This window comes from Argiope bruennichi, chromosome 11 (assembly GCF_947563725.1).
Source record: "Argiope bruennichi chromosome 11, qqArgBrue1.1, whole genome shotgun sequence".
Classification (NCBI taxonomy): domain Eukaryota; kingdom Metazoa; phylum Arthropoda; class Arachnida; order Araneae; family Araneidae; genus Argiope; species Argiope bruennichi.
In genome coordinates this window covers 26,081,113-26,093,376 of record NC_079161.1, presented here as the reverse complement: position 1 = coordinate 26,093,376, position 12,264 = coordinate 26,081,113, and the positions used below count along the sequence as shown (strand labels likewise).

General features: G+C 31.2%; 2 protein-coding genes across 6 annotated transcripts in view; one reads left to right on the top strand and one right to left on the bottom strand.

The window, feature by feature from the left end:
* The window catches only part of LOC129956482 (elongation of very long chain fatty acids protein AAEL008004-like), a 143,650-nt gene that overhangs the window by 56,088 nt on the left and 75,298 nt on the right, over positions 1–12,264 (bottom strand). The window lies entirely within an intron of this gene.
* The window catches only part of LOC129956484 (elongation of very long chain fatty acids protein AAEL008004-like), a 57,042-nt gene that overhangs the window by 29,737 nt on the left and 15,041 nt on the right, over positions 1–12,264 (top strand). For all 5 annotated transcript variants that reach the window (XM_056068395.1, XM_056068397.1, XM_056068394.1 and 2 more), the window contains 4 exons: positions 192–263; positions 1,819–2,009; positions 5,020–5,097; positions 5,803–5,859. In XM_056068395.1, the coding sequence (XP_055924370.1) occupies positions 215–263; positions 1,819–2,009; positions 5,020–5,097; positions 5,803–5,859 (375 nt within the window). In that variant the 5' untranslated portion in view covers positions 192–214. The remainder of the gene's footprint in view (positions 1–191; positions 264–1,818; positions 2,010–5,019; positions 5,098–5,802; positions 5,860–12,264) is intronic.

Here is a 12,264-nt window from a genome sequence, read left to right as displayed (position 1 = left end):
GTATTGGATATGCTTTGTTAATATATATCTACCATAAAAATAATTGCCGTTTTATTCTTTTACTTATATATATATATATCAGGTTTTGTATTTAAATGCGTTAGTTTTCAATGTTATTTAAACATTAAATTTGTATAAGTATTGCAGTGGGCTCTTTATTGACGCAAATTTTTTTTAATAATTTTTTCCAGTTATATTTTCGATTTTTGCCAGTATGAATGACACCGCAGTTCCAGATCCCGAATATCTCTTAAAATATGGAGGTAAGATACTTTTGAAAATTAATTTTCTTTTATTTATGAATTGGATAGTTTAAATCTTGAGCAATGATGATGAATCTGCAGCTGAAGGACGATATCTCTGCCTCTTCTAAAAATGAAAAAGTGAACGAAAATTAAGAAACTACCGCCATATGTATGGGTTGGCACTTTATAGGCTATAGTATTTCTTCTACAGCTAATAAACTAACCGCACAGACGCTTGGAGAGTTAAAATGGGCCCCTTGAAGAATTTTTTAAAATTTTTTAATTAATATTTTAATTATTTAAAAATTCAGGAAAATTTGGGATATACATGAAACCTTCTGAATGACTGAACTCCCCGGCAATATAGGTGAGAATCAAGGGTGATCACCTGTCATGGTGCAGCCCCTCTAGTAAGAGGCACGTTCCTTCATCGGTAGAAGGTAACCACAATACAACGAGAACGAATTTTCATGCCGAAATCTTGTCATCCCCATTTTTAAGGTACCCCCCCCCCTAAGAGTATGGCCACGATATAAAAATTCGGTTCATTTTTCTATGTTCAATAGGGTTTAGTAGAAGGAATGCATTTAATAATACTTTATATATATATATAATCGGAGATTTGCTCACCACAGCAAAGTAGAATACAGAAACAGGAGAGCGGAAATATGTCCGAAATGCTTACACTTTTCTGAGGGTGATTTTACTATAATATGATTGAGAACATGTTTGTTTGACGCACTTTATAAGCATACGTCTTTCCTATATTCGACGAATATTCATCAAAATCAATAGTTTTAATTTCGAGATCTTTTTAAAAAGGAAATTTCCTCTGCACCTCGAAATGTCTTCCGGGCAGATATATAAAGAGTTCCATATTAAAATTGGGGAAATATGGGCCTTTAGTGCATATTGTAACGGAAAAATTTAAATCTGTCCAGCGTCTGTGCTTTAAAAAGAGTCAACGACCTTAATAGCAGACAAAGACTCTTTCTTTTATGCCGAAGCATGCAATCACAATAGCAAAGCATGCGTAAATAGAACACATAAGAGCACATGCAATAAATAGCAACACGAAAACAGCGAATCAGTGATTAACAACAGTAACAGCACAAATCACTGAGAGAGAACTCGCTCAAACACTGGCTACAGCTTAACTCAACTGATTAACTACTAACTCTTCTCAACTTTGTATCGCGAATTTTTATAATTTTCTGAATAATGCAAAGAACTTTCTAAAAAGATATCGAACTTCGATCTTAATCGATATAGCGTCAAAATTCCAGCCATTTTAGGAACTTTCGTTTTTTGGCCACAGTCGTCAGATGGTCAATCTAGGCAGTGAATCTTTGAACTCTTCAGCTATTCAGTAGCCGTAACAATATTTGTAAAAAATATTTTCCTTACTAGGAGACTGGTTCCGTAGGGAAGAAAAATTAAAAATTCGTAATCATATAAATAAAAAATATTAACCAACGAATATTTTTCGGATTATTGTGAAGATGCTATGCAGCTTTGGAATATTAAATTTTATTTTTAATGCAATTCTTTGTTTGTTCTTATTTCCTTTTAGATCCCCGCATGGAAAAGTATCCGTTTATGAAGGACCCTTCAACAACTTTTATTCTGGTAGCAATATATCTTTTATTCGTCAAAGTGGTTGGTCCTCTCTGGATGAGAAACCGTCCACCCTATGAGTTCAGGAATTTCATGATTGTTTACAACTTACTCACGAGTGCGCTTAATGCTTGGGTATTTTTCCACGTATGTAAATATGATTCTATAAAATTCGTCATCTATCTATACTTATATAAAGCCAATGTGTGTGTGTGTGTGTTTTGGAGCTCTACAGAAAAGACCATTTGACCTACAGCTACCAAATTTGGTACATGTATACCTTAGACGTCAAAATTGTGCATCTGGTGTCCCTTTTTTAAAATTTTTAATTAGAATTTTAATTATTAATTAAAAATTAACTTTTCCGCCAAAAAATCTTCATTTTCTGCACCGCCAAATGAGTAAGGCTTCAGTTTTTTTTCCGCAACAGTAATGAGTCTAGACTTAATATTTTTCGGCGGATTATTTCAAACGATTCTGCTTATTTTCTTAATGTTTGATGCATTTAAAATGAAACATTATTAATGAATCGATCTTTCATATTCATTCTGAAGTACTTTTGAATTAAAATAAAACAGAATAAAGGAAATTTGTATGTGCTTATCGTTTTTTAAGTAGTTTATTTTAACCTGTTTCCGACCGATTATTTTAAACGATTCTGTTTACTTTCTTAGTGTTTGATGCATTTAAAATGAAACATCGTCAATTAATCGATCTGCTCATGATGAATCCGAGAAAATTTTGTTGACAAATTCTTGAGGTATTACATAAATTAAGAATATATATTCTTTAGTTCCCATGAAGTTTAAACGCTCAGTGACTCTATTTTCAGTAATCAGATTATAAAAAAATGCTTTGTTTCAGTAAAAAATATTATTATATTAATTGCAGATTCATTCTTTCCACTTTAATTAAAAGCATAAATTCTACTGGACCTAACAGAAACTTAGAGAGATACATATTACGTTATGACAGAAGGCCTTTATAATATTATGAGTGAATTATATGACTATCAAAATTTGAAGCTTTAAAATATTTTGATGAAGAAGTTATTAAATTGGGAATTGCATAAAATATTTAATTATTAAAATTTGAACGGACATTAAGATTGGCGAACCGGCTGGCCTCCAAAGGCGGCAAGTATATATATATATATATAATTTTTACATCCATGTTATAAATATCAGTTGAATAGAAAATGTTATTCATGATAATAAACATAATAGCAAATGGCTTGCGGGAGACATGTCCCATCATTTTCTCACGCTGTCACTAAATCGATTGAGGTATTGAACAGAACGAAGTACCAGCTTATTCATCCTCGTCCATAAATGGCTAACTATTGTTCTTTTACCTATATTCTGTAAACTGTCTTAAGTGCATCAACTAAAGAGACATTTATTGAGATGTAATCGCTCATCTTGGGAAGAAAATATCTAAAATCAAACCGGACCCATGTAGGGAATGGTGTAACAAATCCTATTCGAGGTTTTGAGCCAAATGTTGTGTATTGAGGGAACAATGTGGGCTATGGCACTACCAAACAGATGTTACTACTCTTATTGAAACTGACAATCCATTGAATGCTCTTTCGAAGTTTCAATAGTTTGGCGGACACTATTCTTAACACGTATGAATCTTGCTATGATTAGCCCTCCTTGACAAATTTCAACGAGTCTCCTCATTTTAGTTATAATTCCTTTGATATCCAATGAATTTCACTTTCTTAACACGTATGAAACTTATCATGCATCCCAGTTTTGCTCATTCCAGTTGCTGTAATTTGTCTGAAATTCAATATCGTTTGCCAAAGTTTATTCTGGGAAAATTAATTTCATTTCTTATTAGTCCATGAAGAAGAAATTAACTCCAGAAGGATTTGCTTTGGAATAATGTATCTTATAACAACACCTTTCATTAGCCAACCAATTGATAGTTGTTCCGACAGTCTAACCTCCATCGAGGTGTATCAAGAAGGTTTTTTTCCCACAAATTCTCTAAGGGTTGTGGTATTGTAACATTGGAATTGGAGTTCGAAATTCTGTAGTTCGAGTAAGATTTGAAACAAAAATAAGAAGAAAAAAAATGTTGCACTTTTTATAGATCTTGAGCAATGGATACATGTTTAGAGTCAAGTATGACTGGTATGTCAAAGAAGCTTGAAGGAGGATATATTTGCTTATGTATCGGCCTCATAATGCAATCGTGGTTAAACATTTCAAGATTAGTCTCGAAATTTACCTCGGGCGGTCCCAGAAATGGGAATTAATTTAATCAAATTAATCGAAAATGAAGTCCTCGTTCTGTATATTCTTATGTAAAGAAGTAATTGGAAGCATTTAGTTAAGAATAATTTTCAAATTGGCCTTCTTGATAAACTGTTTCTCACTATATTACGCCATACTTTTTTAAATTGATATAAATTTATTGATATGCAAGCTTATAATTATTTATTTTATCATTATCATAATCATTTATTTTATTTTATCAAGCTGGCCGTTTTGAAGAACTGCACGAGAAAATATTTTTCTCATCATTTCACAACTCTTTTTTTTTATAGCACACTGCAAATTTATATTATACTGATGGTATATTAAATTATCACATGGTCATTTAGTTTCAGATTCTTATATGATAAACTATTTTACACTTTATTTTGTAACTCTTTTTTTAGAGAGATTTAATTTTAAACGATACTGACTTGTTGATTTGTCTGATTAAGATCCTTTTTTGAAACATTTTGTGATAAAGTATTTTTTTTATATTATTTAGCAAATCCGGTTTTAATATATTTCATTTTTAAAAGATACTTTATTGATTTATTAGATTAAACTCTCTTTTTGAAGCATTTTGTGATAAACAATTTTTCATACTATTTTGTAACTCTTTTTTTTTTAGCATTATGCCTATTTAAATGATCTCGATTTATTGATTTGTCTGATTAACTTCCTTTTGAATCATTTTGTGATAAATATTATTCAATTTTTCAACTTTTTTTTTGCTATGCTTGTTTCATAATTTTTTTCTGACTTCATAATATTTATAAAATGAAATATTGAAGATTATAAAACAATATATAGTATGCATAAAATAAATAAAAATGTTATAGTTCACGCATAAATTTTTTTTTAATGAAATGTAATTTCACCTATTACAGTTTGCGTATCGCTGGATAACGAAGTACAGTTGGCGCTGCGAACCTATAGACTTTTCTCACAATGAAGACGCCTTAAAGGTAAATAAAGTTGACCCATTAAAACAGTATTTGTGCATTTATTTCTCATTTTATTTTTATCTTGAAACTTTATTTCTGTTTCTGTTCTCTCAGAAGCTAAAGTTATTGCATACTTTTCAATCATCTTTGACGATTAAGTTAAGACTAAATTCGGCGTTCACAGTTGTGAACAACATTCCCGCTGGTGTGGTGTTATGTGGAGAGGGGGGGGGTGTCAGCTCAGGTGTCTTCCTCGTTATCTGACTTATTGATTGTTATCTGATCGGATCAAACTTACGAGGTCCGTCCCAAAGTAGCCTTAGTGTTGCTTTAAAAAAACGGGACGCTAATATAACTAAAAAAATCGACCTAATCTAACTTTCGACCTAAGACTAAGCTCCAGCAAGCAATCTCAGTCGATAAATCGAGATAATTACCTGTGTTTCTGTGATAATTGCCTGCTGAAGTTTGTAGCACGTCGTTGGCGATTATGTGACCAAAGCATCTCGACATCCATAGCACGTCTTTCCACTGCAAGTGGTTAAAAATTATTTATCATTGTAATTAAAAGTTACTATATTTAAGATTAATCAAATTTAATTTTGCATCAGAACAGCCGATATTAGACTAGACACTGAAAATGTAAACAAATTATTCCTGTATCGTTAACAGAATTTTTACTAAACATATGTCTGACAAATATTATTTTTTCTTGTAATATTGCAGATGGTTCTAGTATGCTGGTTGTTCTTTGCTTCCAAATTCCTCGAATTTGCTGATACTGTAAGTTGAGACCTATTTTTTCTAAATATTATTATAAGTTTGTTTTCATTTTAACGCGTTTATATTAACCCGCTTTCTTCTTCGTCTGATTTGTCTGTTTGGTACAAATGTTACAATAGATAATCTACCAACTTAAACTAACTTTCCAATAAACTAGAGATTTGAAACTTTAAATACAGTTGCGCCGGATTGGTATGAGCGAGGATAGAACCTGGGACCTTGTGGTTCGCAGCCAAGTAACATGGCCAAAATACAAAAGCAATTGCCCGTGTAGCTTAGCTGTTAACTGACTTATAAGCTTTCACTACAGACTCTCCCTCCAGTGAGTCGGAGGTGAGACGAACGATATGGCTGTTGAGTCTAACGTGCCTGTACCCATTTGAGTAGCGCCAATTTTTATGGCGAGCGTGTGTGGTTGCTGATGCTGCGTCAAGTGTGAGTCTGACATCTCTTGTGTTGCTTCGTCAAGTGAATCTGACGACTTTGGTGTGCTGTGGGTAGATGGCGCCACAACAGCTGTACGAAGGTTGAAGGTTCATCGTCCGAGGTCACCAATGTGGCGAATTTGCGATGCGCCGGGATAGAACCTGGGACCTTGTGGTTCGCAGCCCAGTAGCATGACCACAGTACAAAAGTCCATGCCGCGTAGCTGTTAACTGGTTTATAAGCTTTCACTACACAGTTTAGAACTGGATGACATAACCTGTTTTTTTTTGTTTGTCTGTTGTAACTTTTTTTATAATTGCGCAATCTCGAACAAGACAATATTTTTGGAATTATAAATTTGCATGGTGCAAGGAAAAAAATATGTTATATTTTTTAAAAGCGTGTTAGGTCAAATTTTTTTTATTTAAAGTACTATGAAATATATTATTCCTTTTTCAATTGAGCTATAGGATTTAACATTTTTTCTTGTATGATATGAACAGCGATTTAAGTCAGGGGAAGAAGTTCCTCTACAAACAACTGATGACGATGTCGTGTCCGCGTTATCACGGAAGGGCGATGCAGTGGCTACTGAGGGTAAAGATCCCCGAGCACCCGAGGGCAGAAGTCTGACTTCTAGCTCATATGAAGATGAAGCTCGCACATTCGCTTGCACAGCCCCTTTTTACAGGTGGGCACATTCACACACCTCACAGATAGAACACAGATGAAGCCCGACCACAGACCATTTCCGAACCGGGACTCGAATCCGGGACGTTCAAATCTCCGGGAAGACGCGCTACCTCTATGCCAGGACGCCGGCTGTAGAAACAACTCATATATTCTTTAATAGAGATGGTAGACTTTAAACAAGGAATTGAAAAGCACTAATACTCAGATTCTTACCATCCATAGGACAAAGAGGTAAAGTGTTAAGACAAACGGAATGTGATTGGTTTAATAAAATTTATTATAGGATTTTATTACTAAAATAAAAGCTCTAAATCAAATTTTGGTTTCAATGGATCGAAAATGCATGTTAAGTTTTCCGTGCACTATGAAGCAAAAAAAAAAAAAAAAACTCTCATGTGTGAAATGCTGAAAATAAAAATTTGAGATCTCTTGGTGCTCATGGTTTCGCCAAAAGTTTCTCCAAAAAGTGAGAAAGTTCCTGGGAGACTACTTCCTAGGATATATTTGTTACAGATCATTTTATTCGTAAATGTTGTTTCAGATTTCAAGATTTTTCTTTATGCTTTATTTCCTGTATACCGAATATATGAAAAAAAGTATAATAATCGTTAGAAGAATGGATCGCGATATTTTAACAATTTTTCACATTATAGACCTGCCTAAGTCTGAAAATCAAAATTAAGGTTCGAAAATTTGTTTGTCAGTCTGTCTATGAACACGATAATATAAAAACACATTGAGCAAGATAGATGAAATTTGGCTTTCGGTTTTAACATAAAGCTATCACATGCTATCAAATTTGGTATGAAATTTGTTGAAGAGAAGTTGTGCATATCAATACGATTGTTCACAAATGCAAAGATTTCAATGGATGAAATTTGATGCACAATTTCATAATTGGAAATGTAAATTCATATTCAATAACTAGCGACCTCAGTCGACCAGCTGGTTCAAAGGAATATTGATCATATTTGTTATTAGTTAAATTACTTAGAAATAACTTCATCTCCATGATATCGCCAAATTGTTAGATATCATAGCCTATCCTGTCTTGCTTATCCTATGTATTGTATGAGAACTAATGGAAACAGTCCCATGAGACCATAGCACTATTAAAAGCATAAATATATCCGATTCATCTATTTTCTAAATTTGGCGACAATGTAATTTCATTTTTTAAACGTCTCGTAAACTATACAGATATTAAAAAGAAATTCTTTTTCAGTTCCTACTATTAGCTCACTCTCTCTCTCTATATATATATGTCTTGTTCAAATTTTCAATCGTTAATAAAATATATTTTATTCATCCACTCAAATTCAAATACATTTTTTTAAACTTGTAGTGGATGACACTTGATGCTAATACAGTTTTTTTCAAATATTAATTAATTAATTAAATTTGCCCAGTCATTTCTATCGGGTCGCCAAAGTTGCCGAATCCGTCGCCATGTCGCCAAATGGTCGCCAAGTTTGTTATCAATTTTGTAATTCTTTAATAAAAAAATAGCTAAAATAAAAAGAATGGTTGATCTAAGTAGGAATTGACTTTAAAAAAATTTGTTTTATATATTACTTGTTTCAATTCCTAGTATTAGCTCACACTCTCTCTATATATATCTTGTTCAAATTTTTAATCGTTAATAAAATACTTTTTATTTACCCACTCAAGTTCAAATACATTTTTTTAACTTGTAGTGGATGACACTTGATGTTAATACAGTTTTTTTCAAATATTAATTAATTAATTAAATTTGCCCAGTCATTTCTATCGGGTCGCCAAAGTTGCCGAATCCGTCGCCATGTCGCCAAATGGTCGCCAAGTTTGTTATCAATTTTGTAATTCTTTAATAAAAAAATAGCTAAAATAAAAAGAATGGTTGATCTAAGTAGGAATTGACTTTAAAAAAATTTGTTTTATATATTACTTGTTTCAATTCCTAGTATTAGCTCACACTCTCTCTATATATATCTTGTTCAAATTTTTAATCGTTAATAAAATACTTTTTATTTACCCACTCAAGTTCAAATACATTTTTTTAACTTGTAGTGGATGACACTTGATGTTAATACAGTTTTTTTCAAATATTAATTAATTAATTAAATTTGCCCAGTCATTTCTATCGGGTCGCCAAAGTTGCCGAATCCGTCGCCATGTCGCCAAATGGTCGCCAAGTTTGTTATCAATTTTGTAATTCTTTAATAAAAAAATAGCTAAAATAAAAAGAATGGTTGATCTAAGTAGGAATTGACTTTAAAAAAATTTGTTTTATATATTACTTGTTTCAATTCCTAGTATTAGCTCACACTCTCTCTATATATATCTTGTTCAAATTTTTAATCGTTAATAAAATACTTTTTATTTACCCACTCAAGTTCAAATACATTTTTTTAACTTGTAGTGGATGACACTTGATGTTAATACAGTTTTTTTCAAATATTAATTAATTAATTAAATTTGCCCAGTCATTTCTATCGGGTCGCCAAAGTTGCCGAATCCGTCGCCATGTCGCCAAATGGTCGCCAAGTTTGTTATCAATTTTGTAATTCTTTAATAAAAAAATAGCTAAAATAAAAAGAATGGTTGATCTAAGTAGGAATTGACTTTAAAAAAATTTGTTTTATATATTACTTGTTTCAATTCCTAGTATTAGCTCACACTCTCTCTATATATATCTTGTTCAAATTTTTAATCGTTAATAAAATACTTTTTATTTACCCACTCAAGTGCAAATACATTTTTTTAACTTGTAGTGGATGACACTTGATGTTAATACAGTTTTTTTCAAATATTAATTAATTAATTAAATTTGCCCAGTCATTTCTATCGGGTCGCCAAAGTTGCCGAATCCGTCGCCATGTCGCCAAATGGTCGCCAAGTTTGTTATCAATTTTGTAATTCTTTAATAAAAAAATAGCTAAAATAAAAAGAATGGTTGATCTAAGTAGGAATTGACTTTAAAAAAATTTGTTTTATATATTACTTGTTTCAATTCCTAGTATTAGCTCACACTCTCTCTATATATATCTTGTTCAAATTTTTAATCGTTAATAAAATACTTTTTATTTACCCACTCAAGTTCAAATACATTTTTTTAACTTGTAGTGGATGACACTTGATGTTAATACAGTTTTTTTCAAATATTAATTAATTAATTAAATTTGCCCAGTCATTTCTATCGGGTCGCCAAAGTTGCCGAATCCGTCGCCATGTCGCCAAATGGTCGCCAAGTTTGTTATCAATTTTGTAATTCTTTAATAAAAAAATAGCTAAAATAAAAAGAATGGTTGATCTAAGTAGGAATTGACTTTAAAAAAATTTGTTTTATATATTACTTGTTTCAATTCCTAGTATTAGCTCACACTCTCTCTATATATATCTTGTTCAAATTTTTAATCGTTAATAAAATACTTTTTATTTACCCACTCAAGTTCAAATACATTTTTTTAACTTGTAGTGGATGACACTTGATGTTAATACAGTTTTTTTCAAATATTAATTAATTAATTAAATTTGCCCAGTCATTTCTATCGGGTCGCCAAAGTTGCCGAATCCGTCGCCATGTCGCCAAATGGTCGCCAAGTTTGTTATCAATTTTGTAATTCTTTAATAAAAAAATAGCTAAAATAAAAAGAATGGTTGATCTAAGTAGGAATTGACTTTAAAAAAATTTGTTTTATATATTACTTGTTTCAATTCCTAGTATTAGCTCACACTCTCTCTATATATATCTTGTTCAAATTTTTAATCGTTAATAAAATACTTTTTATTTACCCACTCAAGTTCAAATACATTTTTTTAACTTGTAGTGGATGACACTTGATGTTAATACAGTTTTTTTCAAATATTAATTAATTAATTAAATTTGCCCAGTCATTTCTATCGGGTCGCCAAAGTTGCCGAATCCGTCGCCATGTCGCCAAATGGTCGCCAAGTTTGTTATCAATTTTGTAATTCTTTAATAAAAAAATAGCTAAAATAAAAAGAATGGTTGATCTAAGTAGGAATTGACTTTAAAAAAATTTGTTTTATATATTACTTGTTTCAATTCCTAGTATTAGCTCACACTCTCTCTATATATATCTTGTTCAAATTTTTAATCGTTAATAAAATACTTTTTATTTACCCACTCAAGTTCAAATACATTTTTATAACTTGTAGTGGATGACACTTGATGTTAATACAGTTTTTTTCAAATATTAATTAATTAATTAAATTTGCCCAGTCATTTCTATCGGGTCGCCAAAGTTGCCGAATCCGTCGCCATGTCGCCAAATGGTCGCCAAGTTTGTTATCAATTTTGTAATTCTTTAATAAAAAAATAGCTAAAATAAAAAGAATGGTTGATCTAAGTAGGAATTGACTTTAAAAAAATTTGTTTTATATATTACTTGTTTCAATTCCTAGTATTAGCTCACACTCTCTCTATATATATCTTGTTCAAATTTTTAATCGTTAATAAAATACTTTTTATTTACCCACTCAAGTTCAAATACATTTTTTTAACTTGTAGTGGATGACACTTGATGTTAATACAGTTTTTTTCAAATATTAATTAATTAATTAAATTTGCCCAGTCATTTCTATCGGGTCGCCAAAGTTGCCGAATCCGTCGCCATGTCGCCAAATGGTCGCCAAGTTTGTTATCAATTTTGTAATTCTTTAATAAAAAAATAGCTAAAATAAAAAGAATGGTTGATCTAAGTAGGAATTGACTTTAAAAAAATTTGTTTTATATATTACTTGTTTCAATTCCTAGTATTAGCTCACACTCTCTCTATATATATCTTGTTCAAATTTTTAATCGTTAATAAAATACTTTTTATTTACCCACTCAAGTGCAAATACATTTTTTTAACTTGTAGTGGATGACACTTGATGTTAATACAGTTTTTTCAAATATTAATTAATTAATTAAATTTGCCCAGTCATTTCTATCGGGTCGCCAAAGTTGCCGAATCCGTCGCCATGTCGCCAAATGGTCGCCAAGTTTGTTATCAATTTTGTAATTCTTTAATAAAAAAATAGCTAAAATAAAAAGAATGGTTGATCTAAGTAGGAATTGACTTTAAAAAAATTTGTTTTATATATTACTTGTTTCAATTCCTAGTATTAGCTCACACTCTCTCTATATATATCTTGTTCAAATTTTTAATCGTTAATAAAATACTTTTTATTTACCCACTCAAGTTCAAATACATTTTTTTAACTTGTAGTGGATGACACTTGATGTTAATACAGTTTTTTTCAAATATTAATTAATTAATTAAATTTGCCCAGTCATTT